The sequence below is a fragment of the Vicugna pacos genome, chromosome 15 (assembly GCF_048564905.1).
Source record: "Vicugna pacos chromosome 15, VicPac4, whole genome shotgun sequence".
Classification (NCBI taxonomy): domain Eukaryota; kingdom Metazoa; phylum Chordata; class Mammalia; order Artiodactyla; family Camelidae; genus Vicugna; species Vicugna pacos.
This window is the reverse complement of record NC_133001.1, coordinates 42,643,277-42,658,995: the sequence shown is the minus strand read 5'-3', so window position 1 is coordinate 42,658,995 and position 15,719 is coordinate 42,643,277. Positions and strand designations below refer to the sequence as shown.

The window sequence follows — 15,719 nt, the reverse complement described above, 5'->3', positions numbered from 1 at the left end:
GAAGTGTTGGACCAGAGCCTCTCTCTGTCATCTCTGGTGCCCTTGTTCTGAATCATAGGGTTCAGAAGAAGAGGGCCAAGATTACTGGCTAAGCCTCAGAGTCAGAAACTCTCACTGACTGTAGTTCTGGCAAGATCCTTCCTCCACCCCATTCAGGCTGATTCAGATTGTGTGTCACCACCCTGGACAAAGGGCCCAGGCCCACAGGAGCCCTCTGAGTGAGAGCACCTTTGCTGTTCTGACTTCCACCACAAGCAGTGAAGCTCACCCCTGCTCTTGCTCAAGGGAGTCACCCGTTCCTGAGTGAGTCAGGGTCACTCACTCAGTGACAACTGTGGCTCGCCTTACATGAGCTAAATTGGGAATTGGAATGTCCCACAGATGCCCCTTGTTCCCCACCCCCACGTTAAAATTAATCTCCTCTCTGGGGAGTGCGAGACAAACAGTGCTGCCCAGAGAGTGACCAAGAGACGTTTGGGAAACAGAAGGAGAAACTTCCAGGGACCGAGCTATTCAGGGAGGGAAGGATAGGAGAAGCTCCATGTGCCTGGCCAGGGTGCAGGACAAAGAGTAACGAGAGACAGAGAAGTGTCTGAAAACAGCCATCTAAGGACGAGGCGAACTGTTAGAGGAAGGGACAGGAGAAATAGCAGAGCTATTTCAGGAGTGAGCAACAGAAGCGAACACAAGAACCCTCAGACTGTCCGAAGTAAACGAGGAAGGGTCCAGGGGCAGTGAGAGAAGGCCAGGACCAGGGCCAAGGCCAGGGTAGGCACAATCGCTGAGGGGATGAACTTCACAGTGGGTTTCAAGCCGCTGCTAGGGGATGCACACAGCATGGACAGCCTGGAGAAGCAGCTCATCTGCCCCATCTGCCTGGAGATGTTCTCCAAACCGGTGGTGATCCTACCCTGCCAGCACAACCTGTGCCGCAAGTGTGCCAATGACGTCTTCCAGGTAGGCCGGGGCCAGGGGATGTAGTGCAGACTTGTGGGAGGCTTCTCGTCAGGTCGGCGCTGAGCCCCCAGCAGGTGATGGGTGGAGCGCTCTACGACGTGGGTGGTGGCTGTCCTGTCTGAAGGGCAGACGAGCTGGGGGTCCTAGCAGATTCCAAAGTAAGCATGAGTCAGCAGCTGCTCTGCAGGCTGGCGAGTACAGCCTGTGCATGGACAGCAGCCAGAATGCTGGCATCTACAGAGGACAGAAGACCCCCATAGACACTGGGAGGGAAGTAATCATACCCCAGGCTGTGTGACAGGCCGTGCTAGACCCTGCATTCCAGTTTGGAGTTTTAAGATTTCGAGAATGATATGGAAAGTCTGGGGAAAATAGCAATGAGATAATGAAACATTAAAAAATAAACTCTGTTGAGAAAGGTCCATAATGACAGTGAAACTATTCGTATTTAAAGCAAGGCTGGAATGCATCCATCTTTAGGGGGCAGAGTTAGGACAGTGGGCAGGAGACTGGGAATTCTCCCCCAACTGAAGTTCACACTTGCACCCCACTCCAGATTGTTCAGTAAAGGAAGCTTGCTGGTTAAGGGGACTGAGGTCACTTAATCAGGGAGAAGGCAGAGAAGAAATTTTGCTTCCCAGAAATGTAACCAGTTTTGGGTTTTGTGTGGTTGTGGGGCAAACAAAGCATAGCTCATCGAATTCACAGATATCATTTTAGCTACTGGTTTCAAAAATGAAAGCAGCACATACCAGAAGGGTTTCTGTAAATGGGCTTTCTTTCTTGCCCTATGCCATTGGTGTAGGTTCTAGTAATCTATAAAAAAGATCAGGTCAAGTGAGGGGTAACAGCACACATGCATGTGTGCACGCACACACGCACACACAAAGTCCTTCCAAATGAAGTAAAAACTTAGAATAGAACAGAGCTGGCTGCCTTGGTAGGCATGGCAGCGATAAGGAACATCATGAACACATACTCTTTATCTATATCAGAAATTATGAGATGTGTTGAATCCAGTGATTTTTAAACTAAGAAAATGCTTCCCTTTTAAGTTCTTTGGAGACAGCACATTTGGGGGAAAATACTGGGCTGGCTAATTCAGGCCATCCCACAGCTGTGCCCCACATCCCACCCTCTGTCTGCTGTCTCCCGTCTTCACTGAGCGCTGAGCCCCATGGTCTCTCCTGCCATCTTCCCATCGAGGCCCATTCCCATCTCCTTTTCCTCAGAATGTCCAAACCTGCCATTATTTGGCTCCAGAGACCCTCAGAGCCAGTGATTTTTCCTCTCTGGGGGTCTGGACTGATGGCCATGTCTGCTCATCCTGGGCATCAGGTCATGTATAAGAAGTTACACCTTGCCCACCATCTTGGTGTTTCCCTTGGTCTGAATAACCCTGAACTTTTTCTTTCAGGCTGAGATGCCTAGGAGGGAATGACAAAAAGATTTTGCCATCCCTTCTTATGAATTTGTAGTGAAACATCCTTTCATTAGAGCTGGAAGTATGTGAAAAGAAAGAGAAGTCTTGAAAGTGAAGGTATCACGTTCTATTTTTTAAAAAGGGACAGTCAGAATATTAAAGTGCACAACACACAGTATCACTGGGCAGAGGGACCCAGGGACGGGTCCTATATATGGAGACTGGAGGATGTTTAAGTGACCTCCCTTGTTCAAGTCAGTCTTCTGTATCCAGGCACATTGCTTTGGTTCCTTGAAGCTCTAGAATACTGACCTGGGCCCAGAGAGACCTGGGAATTGTTTGGGTCAAACCCTGTGCAGAATATTGGGGAGATAATACGATTCCCAGGGCTTGGAGACGGTTCTGTGGATCTGTACTGATGTGTATCTTTTAAAGTGCATGGTACCCCTGGACCTTCCAAAGAGAGAGGAGTGAACAGCTCATTTCCTTGCTGCTTTATTTGGGACGGCCTGGTGGGAGGCTGACCCAGTTCTTCAGCTGCACTTATGTATATATACATCTCAGTAGATCTCCCTCTGAAAGATGAGCAGATTTAGTTTTTTCACACATTGCCTCCACATTTTGACAACTCTAGGCATAATCAGATTGTCTGTTTTCTAAGTATGGGGACAAGAATAGGACTTGCGGTTTCTCTATCTTAAAACTACTTAGGAAGAACACCCTTAGAACATTGCCTAGAAAGTTCACAGGACTTAGAAAAGTGATACCAGTATAACACACACTCACATACACATATTTAAACTAGACTCACCCTATACCTGCCTTTGTTCACTCTCTGTGCTGTTGTTCCATACCCACACATTCAGACCCGAATCTTCCTTTTTAATGGCTACATAGTGTCCCATTATTATGACTGGGCCACAGTCTATTTAATCAGTCCTGTGAAACATTTGGATGGTGTCCAGTGTCTTGCTGTCCTGAAACCCGCTATGAGGAACAACAAACAAGAATTTGAGGGAATTGTGGTTTTAAGACATCAGGTTAACTAGGGAGCCAGGAAGCAAATTGTGAAAAGTTAAAATATTTCATTGAAAATGTTGAACAGCACTGGGGGTTTGGTAGGAAATCATCCATACTCCGACCTCCCCCAACACAATTATTTTCATGTTTGCAGACTATTTTCAAGCCCTTGTCGCCACATATATTTTTACATAGTTGCCATCACAATTTAACTAGCTCTCTTTAGAGCTGTAATACACTGCGCTCTCTCTCCCTCTGAATTTAAACAGAACAAAACACCAAAACACCACGTTAACCCCCTCTCATTTCTCTCTCTCTTTCGCACACTTGCACCCACTCAGCTACCAGGCATTTTGACTAGAGGAAAGCTGTCGGTGTGGGAATTTGACACAAACATCTTCCCATGTGTTTCCGAATCTGTAAACTCTGTTCACTCCTAAACTCCTTTAAAACAGCCTTCAGTTTATTTTTAAACCTGCCCCCGCTTCCCTGTGGGCACTTGTTTTGAGCTGCAACCTGTTGTAACCGAACAGGCAAGCAGAAGGCCTTGTAAGGATGTTGCTCAGAAACAGCTCTTCTGGAGGGTGTCCATTGAGGGAGAGGTGTGCAGAGATGGAAGTAGCAAGAAAGGGGCCTCCTCCTCTAATAAAGGGCAGTCTGGGAAAGAGATGGCCCTTTTCACTTCATCCCAAATTCCAGTTCTTTCTGGGCTAACTGGTAGGATCTGCTGTCGTCACGTACAGGCCAGCCAGTGAAACCCTACACAGCCCGCCTCCCCGGCCGCTTCCGCCTGCTTCCAAAGGCACCGGGACGTCCCCTTCCCAACCCAGCCTTGAGCAGGTCTCCTCTAGGAGAAATTGGGTTGTTAAAATTTTGTGACTTGTGTTAACCTTGTAGCAGGGTTAGAGATCTTCCTTACTTTAGGGAAAAAGCTGGGTTTAGTGGGAAACAAGATCGTAGACGGAGGCTCGGCCTTCCTGGGCTCTAGTCCCACCTGTTTCTTCTTTAATTTGCCATATGATCTAAATCGGGCAGTTTTCACCTCTTCAAGCCTGTTGTTGACACACATACCGGTGAAAAGGATGTTTTAAAGTGCTCTTTAACGTCCTTGTAATTCTAACAATCTGATTTCATAAATTCGAGAAATATCATTATGGATTGCCTTTGTTGAAGGGCTTTGCATTCTGTATCTAGTCCAACCTTAGCTCATGCTTCTGCTCACCAGTCCTCTCAGCCAGCCTCCTTGCACAAACCCCTGTGTCACGCTCAGTGCCTGGCCTGTCAGGCAGAGCTAGCCCTCTGCCCAAAGTCCCTCTCCCACCCACAGCTCAGCTTTTGCTGCACCTAGATTCTTCTAAGGCTTTTATACTTTTCTCCAAATGTCTGGTCTTCCATCACACAGTTTCCCCAGTATATGCTGAGGATCTGGTTCAGAGGACCTGCATGGCCACTATTCATCCTTGGCCAGGCCATCAGTTGTGGGGAGATAGCCTCCAGAAACTTGCCCTTGCATCCTGGGCCAGTATCGCAAATCTGCATCACTGTGGGTAGCCAGGAAAGAGGGAAAACATTCTGAGATAAGTACAGATTTGATAGAGGAACTGCATTCACAGAGCATCTTTCTAGATGGAACATTTCTACTGGATGCTATGGACCATTATGAAGGAAATAGCACCATGTAGCCTTAAGAGAGACAGCTCATGGCATGTGTGCCAAAGAAAAGTCCTGAACGTGGCCTAGAATTAAATTCCATGTGTTTATTCCATTCCATTTTATCCTTCACAGTTAAGAAAGAACAGTTATTTATGTCCTGCGGCTCTGTGTGGTCATGTATTTGTAAGGTCTAGATTAGGGTTGTTAATAACCCCCTGCACAGTGCTTTATAATTTACAGAGTACCTCCTCGTGCATGATTCCATTTGAGTTAGAATCGATGTCATTTCCATTTTGCAGGGGAGAACACAGGAAACAGTTTACAGTCACCCAGAGGGACAGAGCAGGGACATAAGTCTAGGTGTTCTGTTTTTTGAGTGATGGGATTTTCTCCACACATCACATTACTGACCCATGAAATTTTACTTTATGGGGCTGGCTCCCTTGTGTAACTGCAAGATTTAAGGAAAGAACACAGACACTTATGTGTACAATAGAGCCAATCAGTTACTGCTTAGTCTTGAAATAGAAAGATAAACAGTAGCAGAAGATAGGTTTTGCTAACCGGATATTGTCAGCTAAGAGATCTTCAGCCCAAGGTCGGGACTCTCAGCTATGGAGATGTATTAAGGAAGTTGCCGTCTGCACCAGAGAGTATAAAATCCCTGTTTGTGATGAGACCATGTAGGGATTCACCATCAGGGCAGGAAGTAATCTCTTTTTGTGCCATAGACCTCCTTGTCAGTTTGTAAAGCCTATGGATCCTTGCTAGGGACAATGTGTGTGTGGTCTTTTTTAAGAACAGTGTTTTTAAATGCATAAAACATAATACATATGACTATAAAGAAAGCTGACTGCATTAGAACACAGTGTGCGTTTTTATGCGTTCTCAGTGGGGCTGATACTACCTCGAGTATATCAGTGGTATTTAAAATTTTTATTGTGATTTTACTTTTTAACTTTTACTTATGTTTCGTGTTCATGTAAAAAATGTCTCCCAGCTTTATTGAGGTATAATTGACAATAATATATATTTAAGTTATACAATATGATGATTTGATGTATGAGTACACTGTAAAATGATTACCACACATCAAGCTGGTTATCACATCCATCACCTCACATAGTTTCTCATGTGTATGTTGGGGGGGTGGGGTCTACAGCTCTCTTAGCAAGTGCCAAATATATACAACATAGTATTATTAACTATAGTCATCATGCTATATATATATCAGGTCCCCAGAACTTATTGATTTTATAAGTGAAAGTTTGTGTCCTGTAACCAACATCTCCCAGCCCCTGGCAACCACCTTTCTACTCTCTGCTTCTGTGAGTTGGACATTTTTAGATTTGTGGTATTAAAATTTATTTGGGGGTGGTTAGCCATATAGGGCAAAAGTGTCTAAAACACTCTTAAAAGGTGCAGGAGTGAAAAAAAGCTTGAGAAACACTGGAATATAATTACCAAAATAATTAGAACATGTTTGATAGGGTAATATATGTGTTTCTCGATGAACACATTAAATAATGAGATGAAACAGTGGGCCTGATTACTATAATTTAGAAGTAGTGATAAGTGTAAATTGTTTTTGGAGAATTTGATCAACAACTGTAATGTGATATGAAAATGGCTGTGATTTCTGTTGGTGACAAAGTCACAGGTACTACTAAACCTATGTGGTTTATTGCCTACCTTTGTACTTGGGGAAAGCGCTCAATTTCTGCTAGATGTTAGTGAAAATGAACATGTAGTTTCTTCCCCATCCAGATTCACAGAACCCTCTGAACTCTAGTCACAGGTCTTTTGGGGGCTGCGGTCCCCAAGTTAAGTTCTCCTGCATGACCAGCATCTTCCCAAGCATCCAGGCTTGAAATGCCAAAATTGCCTTTGGCTCCCTCCTCTCCCCACAGCCCACCCACATCCAAGTGATAGGGCACATTCCACCTCCGGCACCCCTAGTCTTTGCAGGATTGCTGCCACTGTCTGATGGCAGGCCTGTGACTTGCACTGACTGTGGCCCTTGCTTCTGATCTGTGCCTTTAGCCTGTCTTTCCCCTCTCATGTATCCAGGTCACTTCTGTTAGATTAATATTCACTCCAATTTTCTCTCGCAGTTTAGAAACCTTGCCTACAAAATTAAGTTTCGATCTTTACCCTTGGATTCAAAGCCCTCCATGATTTTACCACAAATGAAAAAAAAAGCCCTTCATGGTAAAAACCCACCTTTCTAGCTTCCCCTCATGACTCCTCTGACTGTAACCTAAACTCCTGTAGTCCCTGTGGCCTCCTGCTGTCTATTCTGTCTTCAAATGGTAACTTCTTCATCTTCCCCCTTGAACCAGCATAGTTCTTTACAGGCCTCCGAAGTACTGTTTTCTCTCATTAACGCTTCTGGCACTCTAGCGCCCCCTTTTCATTCATGGCAGGACTGAGCATTGCATTTTCAGAAAGTAAAGTTTCTTTTCCCCCTCAAACCCCAAAGTCCTTTTACAAAGTTTGGAAATTATATTAAAACAAAAAAAAAAAGGAAAAGATCACCCACAATTCTATCACTCAATGGAAATTATTACAAAAATATTTAATTTTATGCACTTTATAAAGTAATTCATGGGCTATACAGAGAAATTTGGGAAATGTAGATGACTAAAAGAAGAAAATCTTAAACCCTGTAAACTCCATCACCCATTGAAAATTGGGGATACCACTGTCTCTATAAACATATGTCCTGTTTTTTTCATAAATCTCTCCCCATGTTAAGAACTGTTAAGATAGTTGCATAATAATTCAACTGTAATAACTCATTTAATCTTTATGATTAAATGACTAGCATGTTAACTACCTGAAAAAACAATTTTATTGTTTATTCTGATTGCAAAAATAATACAGGTATATTATGTAAAATTTAAACCTCACAGATAATACAAATTGTAGAATGTATAAATCTACATTTAAGCCATCTAGAACCATCTAAAAGTACTAAAGCTATTTCAGAGGAGATGGGATTTCAGAAACTGCTGACATCAGTCAGGAAGAGGGCGCTCCAGGGACAGATCGGGGGAAGCACAAACTTGTGAGATACTGGACCACAGAAGTCAGAAAGTTAGAGAGAGGGAGATGGTGGCCTGCATGGTATGAGAGGAGAAGTTGGTCATAAAAACCACCAACTCCCTTTCCCCCATCCCACAGGCAAATAGACATTGGTCAGTATTCTTATCATAAATATATCAATTAAGGCTCATTGCGCACAGAACGTCAGCCTGAGTGCTAAGTACAAAGCCTCTTTTTAGATCTGAGGGAATCTGAGCCCTGAGAGAATTATTTTCCCAAGGTCATAAATGGCAAATCCCAAAAGAGATCTTCAAACCAGTGCTACTTTCCCTATATCATGCTGCCTTGAATGCCTTCTGTTAAGGGACGTTATCAAGAAGGGATAACAATTTTATCCACTGGTACAGATGACTTTTTCATGATAGCCATCCAGCAAAAGGTTTGGGACACAAGACACACATGTTTTGATACGGGGAGGGAGTCAGGAAAGACTTGGTGCGAACTTCCCAAACTTCATTCTCATTTCCCCTTCCTGATTTTTGCCATAGCTATGTACCACCTATACTATGATTGAATATTTTCATCTAAAAGAACTCACTTTTAGAGCTTAAATATTACCATTCTACATGACAAAATCCATGAAAAAATCACTTTTTATAGGCTGCTTATTTTTTCTAATATACATTAAAATTAACACATAAAAAGTTTAAATGTCCATCCTCATACCACTGAAAGTCTTCATGTTTGTCATCAGTATGTGTACCGTATTTTGGGAAATGGTGAGCACATGAGCAGCACAGTGAGGCCTCTAAGCAACATGAGTGTTGTACCATGAGTTAGAGGGCCCAGAAGATCCAAAAGGTAAACTTTACTATTTTATTACTAGCCAAATTTAACCCTAGTAACAAAGGTCATATATATTACATATATGTACATATGTGTATATAACACACACGTGTGTGTATATATACATACATACATGCCTGGGACTAGCAAAGGAAGTAGCATGTGGAGTTGGGTGGGAGAAACATCACTGAAGCAAACACAGAAAGGAAAGTGTATCCCAGAGGTTAGGAGGAAAGCCAGCCAGAGATAGAATACGACAGGAGGAGCTGAGCTTGGAAGAGGGAGGGGACTCTGGGACCCAAGGATGAATGACAAAGCTGTGCTCAGCCATGACAGCTGCTCCAGGGAGCAGCACCAGCCCTTGACCGAAGTGTGAAGAAGGCAGAGGTACAACCCTCTGCTCCCAGCCCTTACCACCTGATGTATAGCATAAGGATTGAGAGAATTTCAGGGAACCCAACTGTAGGAAATACACCTAAATGTACAAAGTCACAGGTGACTATGCTCTCCCATTACTCTCCAGGAGTGAATAGTCTTCCATCCACTTAGTATTAGGTTCAGCTGTAAGTGGCAAAAAACCAAAAATAACAATGGCTTCAAGAAGGTAAAACTTTGTTTTTTCTCACAAGTAAAAGTGTGGATAGGCAGTCCTGGACAACCTCATCAGAGACTCACTCTTTTTATCTCATTGCCATTCTCAACATGTGGCTACCTCATGGTTCAAGATGGCTGCTTCAACGTAAGCCATTCCATCTTCATTCTAGACAGCAGGAAGGAGAAAAGAGGAGAAATAGGGCATGCCCATCCCAAGATACTTCCTAGAAATTGCACAGCACATTTCTATGTATATCCCACTGGTCAGAACGCAGTCATTTGGTCACACCCACCGGGAAGGGAGGCTTGGACACATAGTCTTTATTCCCTGTGTCTTGCTAAAACTTCAGGGGCTCTATTGTTGAAGAAGGAAAAGGAGAAGGGGGGAATGTCAAGAAGCAACAAGCAGTCTCCACTGGTCTTTCATCTCTGTGGCTCTCCCCAAATTGACCCTTTCTCTTCCTGCTGACCAGCCTTCTCTGTTCACAGTGTCTGACCCCTCACACTTTCTCCTTCTGCTTACACAGACTGAATGGCCACAATGTCAGCTCTTAGCCCAACTCCACAAGGCATATTTCAGTTCTAAAGCCATACATGATCAGACTCAGCCTCTGGGTCTTGATTCCAAGTTGTCAGAGGGAACATTTGATTGGTCCTGTTGGATCAGGTGATCACCTCCTCAATTCTGAACCAGCTGTCTGTGGCCTGGGTCACAGTAGGGCTTTCCTTTTTAGGTTGGGGTGGAACAAGTTCTCTATGAGGTGTAAGTGGGAGGAAAGGTGAGCATCTCTGCTAAGTCTTCCTTCTGAGCTTCCTCCTGTTACAACACCCAGCCCACTGGATGTGGTTGTCAGTTTGCTCTTCCTTAGGGCAGGGAGGTACTTATTCATATCTTATCCCCAGAGCCTACCAATTACCTCACGCGCTCAATATTTGTGGTGGAATGAATAATCCAATCTGGTCCTTAATTTTACAGAGGTTGAATACTTGCCCAAATTCACATAATAGCGCAGCATCAGGGCAGCACAAGAACCCAAGACTCCTGATTCCCAGTCCCTGGAGTGATTTCCCTGAATTAATCAGCTTGATGTGCCTGCCCCATTATTCAGTACTTGTCTCTGTGCCCCTGTCCAGGGCTGCAGAGAATCTCCCCAAGACGTGGCGCAGGAGAGCCCCAGGCTGGAGGACATTGGCTGCACCACTGAGTCCATTTCCTACCTCAGCCTTCCTGCTGAGGTCAATGTCTCCCCAGAGCTCCAAGCTGGGCCCCTTTGAGGAGATTGTGCCCTGACTAGGCCTTGATCAAAGCTAGGGTCTAAATGCACACCAGACACTTAAGGAGGTGGGCCGAGTAATGAGGCAAAGCTGAAAAATGTCTCCATAGCCACTCACCCTGAGTTGCTCTCAGAGGAGCACCCAGCCACAGAAAAGAGCTGATGCCTCCCTTCCATCCATCTCCTGTTCCACAGCTCCCTTGACCTTCCCCCTATGTCGTCCCATTTCCCCCATGACTCACTGTGCCTGTTCTCTCACTCTCTGTGTACCACAGGCCTCAAACCCCCTGTGGCAATCCCGGGGCTCCACCACCGTGTCTTCGGGAGGTCGTTTCCGCTGCCCATCTTGCAGGCATGAGGTCGTCCTGGACCGACACGGCGTCTACGGCCTGCAGCGAAACCTGCTAGTGGAAAACATTATCGACATTTACAAGCAGGAGTCCTCCCGGTGAGCTGTTAGGGCCTCTTGTCTCTCTAAAGTGCAGGGCCTGGGACACAGCCAGGGAGCCCATCAGGGCCAGAAGGGAGGGGCTGAAATGACCAACCTGACTCTTCAGATTAGTGATGAGAGGACTGGACCCTGAAAGGAGGAGGGACTTGCCCCCAGCTTGGAACTCACCCAACTTAGGTGGCCTCTGATTCCTGGTCAGTGCTTCACCCTCTCCACATGGGGAGGGGCTGGCAGTCCATCAGCAAGGTCCTTGCCAACCCTCCATGACCTCCTGCCCTGTGGGCCTTCTCTGCCCCCTGGAATGGAAACTGCTCTTGGATCTAGGCCTTCTATACCCCATAGCTCTATTCCTCAAATGAAGAGCACTGTGGAAGTTGCTCTCCTGTCCAGCCACAGCACCAGCTGCGGGGGCAGAGAAGGTGGTGGTGGTTGGTGGAGGCTGAAGAGAAGGCATTCATGGGGCCTCATACTCTTGCCCCCACCAGCCTGGCCCCTGACCCTTCTGCCACCCTGCCTGCCCCCTTCCAGGCCACTGCACTCCAAGGCTGAGCAGCACCTCATGTGCGAGGAGCATGAAGACGAGAAGATCAATATCTACTGCCTGAACTGTGAAGTCCCCACCTGCTCCCTCTGCAAGGTCTTTGGTGCCCACAAGGACTGTGAGGTGGCCCCACTGCCCACCATTTACAAACGCCAGAAGGTATCAAGAAGCAGAGCTAGTAGGCATGTGGGTGTGGGGACATAGGACAGGGTCTCAAACTGCAGCCTCTTACTCCACTTGGTTTTAAAGGCAGGCAGATCAGGGCTGAAGTTCCAGCTCTATGCGTGACTCAGTGTGCCCTTGGGTGAGTCATTTGACCTCTCTGGCCCTCACTTTCCTCACTTGTAAAATGGGGATGAAAATGCTTCCTTCTGAGAGTTGTAAGGATAAAATGAGGAATGGATCGAATCAGAGACTTCAGTGTGGTGGACTAGGTACTATCAAGGCCATCTCACTGTCACAAGACTAAGTTCTACATAAAACATAATTTAAAAATTATATTGGTACACACATAGGAGTAAAGGAAATCTCCAAGTAGGGGAGGGGTGGGAAGAAGAGGAGGGGGGGTTAGCTGAGAACAGAACCCTGAGTGATAAGCACAGAAAAGGCAGGATTTTCCTGAGGGCAAATTATTACTGAACTTGAGAGATGAGACTGTGCCTCCAAAATCCTAAAAGGTGAGGGACCTGCAATGAAGACCCACCCAAGGATCCCAGGTTAAACTAGAATCCCAGGAATCCCTAAAGTGGTCAGTTGTGCCGCGTGGCTTTTGACTAAAGCAAATATAAATTCTGCCTGGAGGAAAAAACTTTCCATTTAGGCCTTGGGTTTTCCTTGGATTGAGAACAATGAAAGATTAGTCCATGATTGAAGATACACAAAGAAATATACCCATGAGTGAAGTCAGCAGAAACAAAAAGTATAGATTTAGACACCCAAAGATTTCAGATATTAGAATGATTAAAGAATTGAAAGTCACTGTGTATAAAATGCCTTAAAAATGGAATTTAAAAATGAGCATTAATAGACTATATCAAAAATGCAGATTTAATAAAGAACCAAATAGAACTTTTAGAAATGAACATATAATTGTTGAAATAAAACATTCAAAGGATGAATTAAATGACAGATTTCTCTCAGGAAGAGAAGGCTGAAAAAATAACCTAGAATACAGCATTGGGAGATGAGAAGGTTGCGGATGAGAAGGTCTAACATATATCTAATCAGAGTCACAGAATGAGAGAATAAAGAGAATGGAGAATAGGCAATATTATCCTAATGGATAATCACAAAGAATTTTTCAAAATTGATGGAAGACATGAATCAACAGATAAAGCATCTAGCCCAGTACTTGGCATTTGGTAGATATTTGGTGAATGTCTCTTCCTTTCTCGTTTGGTAGTGCAGTACTTCCTCTCTCTACCACCTTCCAGAATCCATAGAATGTGTTTTCATACTTCTTGGATGGTTTCAAACTCTCTAGATAGCTGTAAAACTGTCCTGAAGATGCTCTGATGGTGGAGCAGAGGGGGTAGTCATCTCTTAGCAGCCCTGGCTGGGGTGGTAGGGGTGCAAGCTCTAGACCAGGTCCTCCAGCCCTAATTGCTGGCCTGTGTATGTGGCAGAGTGAGCTCAGTGATGGCATCGCAATGCTGGTGGCAGGCAATGACCGTGTGCAAGCAGTGATCACACAGATGGAGGAGGTGTGCCAGACCATTGAGGTGAGCCTGGGATGGGAGGGAGGGAAAGTTTCTGGGCTCTTAGAGGTGCATCACAAGTAGTGGGATGGGCTTACCCAGGCTGCTGAATCGCAGGTCTGTCCCTCACTAGCTCTGTGACTTTTGTCCAGTTACTTAACTTCTCTGTATTTGGATTGGCTTGATTTTAAATACATAAAATAGTGATGGTGAGAATGATATGATGGCTACCTCATTGGATCTTTTTAAGAATTAAATAAGAGAACACAAGTAAAAACTAGGGCCAGAGATATAGACAGCACTCATGAAGTTTCTTTAAAATATCATTATTTGCTAAGAGAATAGATCTTAAAATTTCTCAATGCAGAAATAAAATTTTTTTAACTATGTGTGGTGATGGATGTTAACTAACCCTATTGTGATCATTTTGCAATATATACAAATATTGAATCATTATGTTGTACACTTGAAGCTAATACGTTATATGTCAATTAAACCTCAACAAAAATATATATCATTTTATTATTATTACTGAAAAAAAATCTGGGAATCAGCAGCCCTTGGCTAGAGTTCTAGCTCTGCCACTAATTTGAGATATAGTTGAGAAGTCACTTTTCTTTTTGGCTTTCTCATGAGGAGGGTGGGACAAATAGCCAGCTGCTCTCTCAGCTATGAGGTCTCATCTTTGCTCCTGGTCTTTCAGGACAACAGCCGGAGGCAGAAGCAGTTGCTAAACCAGAGGTTTGAGGCCCTGTGTGCGGTGCTGGAGGAGCGTAAGGGTGAGCTACTGCAGGCGCTGGCCCGGGAGCAGGAGGAGAAGCTGCAGCGCGTCAGGGGCCTCATCCGCCAGTACGGAGACCACCTGGAGGCCTCCTCTAAGCTGGTGGAGTCCGCCATCCAGTCCATGGAGGAGCCGCAGATGGCGCTCTACCTACAGGTGGGCCCTGGGGGAGGGTAGCAGGCTGCCTGGTGGCTGGAGTAGGGGCCTTGGCACCAGGAGACCAGGTTCAAGTCTTACCTCTGGCACCTACTTGACCCACAGACTTGGGCAAGGCACCCCCTCTGAGTCCGTTTTCTCCTTAACGAATTGGGATGCGCATCCCCACCTACCCGGCAGGACTGTGGTGGGGATCAGAAATGGGACTGCCAGAGGCTGACGTAGTGCTTACTCTCACCCTCCTTTCTTCCCTGCAGCAGGCCAAGGAGCTGATCAATAAGTGAGTAGATGGAGCGGGAAGGGAAAGAAGGGGCCGCGGGGGCTCCGCTGCCACGGGGAGGGGCTAAGGGGCTGGTAATTTCTAGCTGAGCCACCGCCGCTGCCGCCGCTTCAGGGTCGGGGCAATGTCGAAGGTGGAGTTGGCTGGACGGCCAGAGCCGGGCTATGAAAGCATGGAGCAATTCACCGTGAGCGTGGAGCACTTGGCCGAAATGCTGAGGACCATCGACTTCCAGCCGGGTGAGGGAGCGAGAAAGGTAGGGGGCGGCGGGCCGCCGGGACCAGGCGTCCAGACCCTCCGGGTCGGGGCAGGGAGGGGCATGAAGGCCAGAGAATCAGGGACTTCAACTTACCGGGCCTTCCTTCGACCCAGGCGCTTCTAGGGAGGAAGAGGAGGAGGAGGTAGCGCCGGACGGGGAAGAAGGCAGCGCAGGACCAGAGGAAGAGCGGCCAGGTGGGCCGGAGTGTGAGTGTGGCCATGGCGGGTCCTGGCTGATAAGCTCCAGCCCACTCCTCCGGCTATACCCCAGAGTGATGCATCAGGTTTGCTTGTAGTCCCTACTCCCAACCTCAACCGGGAGGGGCGCGCCCCCTAGCGCGCTTGCCGGAGTACAACTTCTTTTCCCACCAGTCCTCTGGAAGTTTGGGAGACCAGGTCCGGAGGGGAAGTGAAGGAGAAACCCTCGTGGCGGGGAAATGGGGGTGACTTGGGCTTCGGAGTTGCCTAGTTCCTTTGTAGCGCCTACCCACTGAGCTTTCTTTCCTAGGCACAGGCCTGCACTGACCCGCCCTTGTTGGGGAGCCCGGCACCCGGGCCGGGCGCTCTGGTCGTGAAAGATCTTAAGCAGAGACCACCGTGCCACACAGCTCGACGCCGCGCCTTGGGGGAGGGGCTCAATAAAGGGCTAATGCGTCCCAATCCGCAGCTCCTTTCACTGCTCGCTGTCAGCCTTCGCTTCGCAGACGATCGCATCACCATCCCGCCCTCTCCAAATCTGG

At 46.4% G+C, this 15,719-nt stretch overlaps 1 protein-coding gene across 2 annotated transcripts; it reads left to right on the top strand.

Annotated features, from left to right (window-relative positions):
• The first annotated feature begins 298 nt into the window (after positions 1–298).
• TRIM54 (tripartite motif containing 54) lies at positions 299–15,645 on the top strand. 2 transcript variants are annotated; one of them, XR_012059350.1, is made up of 9 exons: positions 299–957; positions 11,091–11,263; positions 11,795–11,966; positions 13,433–13,528; positions 14,208–14,441; positions 14,699–14,721; positions 14,836–14,977; positions 15,094–15,186; positions 15,488–15,645. XR_012059350.1 is itself a non-coding variant. In XM_006197205.4 (9 exons), the coding sequence occupies exons 1-9, from the start codon at positions 790–792 to the stop codon at positions 15,502–15,504; spliced, it is 1,101 nt and encodes a 366-aa protein (XP_006197267.2). In that variant the 5' UTR covers positions 299–789; the 3' UTR covers positions 15,505–15,645. The 2 variants fall into 2 exon arrangements, 1 of the variants encoding a protein (XP_006197267.2); XM_006197205.4 differs by having other exon boundaries at positions 14,836–14,960.
• Positions 15,646–15,719: the final 74 nt, after the last annotated feature.

What these genes read in the sequence shown, in the direction of transcription:
- TRIM54 (XM_006197205.4), top strand. Translation starts at nt 790, where the DNA reads ATGAACTTCACAGTGGGTTTCAAGCCGCTGCTAGGGGATGCACACAGC. An exon ending in GTGCCAATGACGTCTTCCAG is followed by an intron (nt 958 to 11,090) that starts GTAGGCCGGGGC and finishes TGTGTACCACAG; the next exon opens with GCCTCAAACCCCCTGTGGCA. An exon ending in GACCATCGACTTCCAGCCGG is followed by an intron (nt 14,961 to 15,093) that starts GTGAGGGAGCGA and finishes CCTTCGACCCAG; the next exon opens with GCGCTTCTAGGGAGGAAGAG.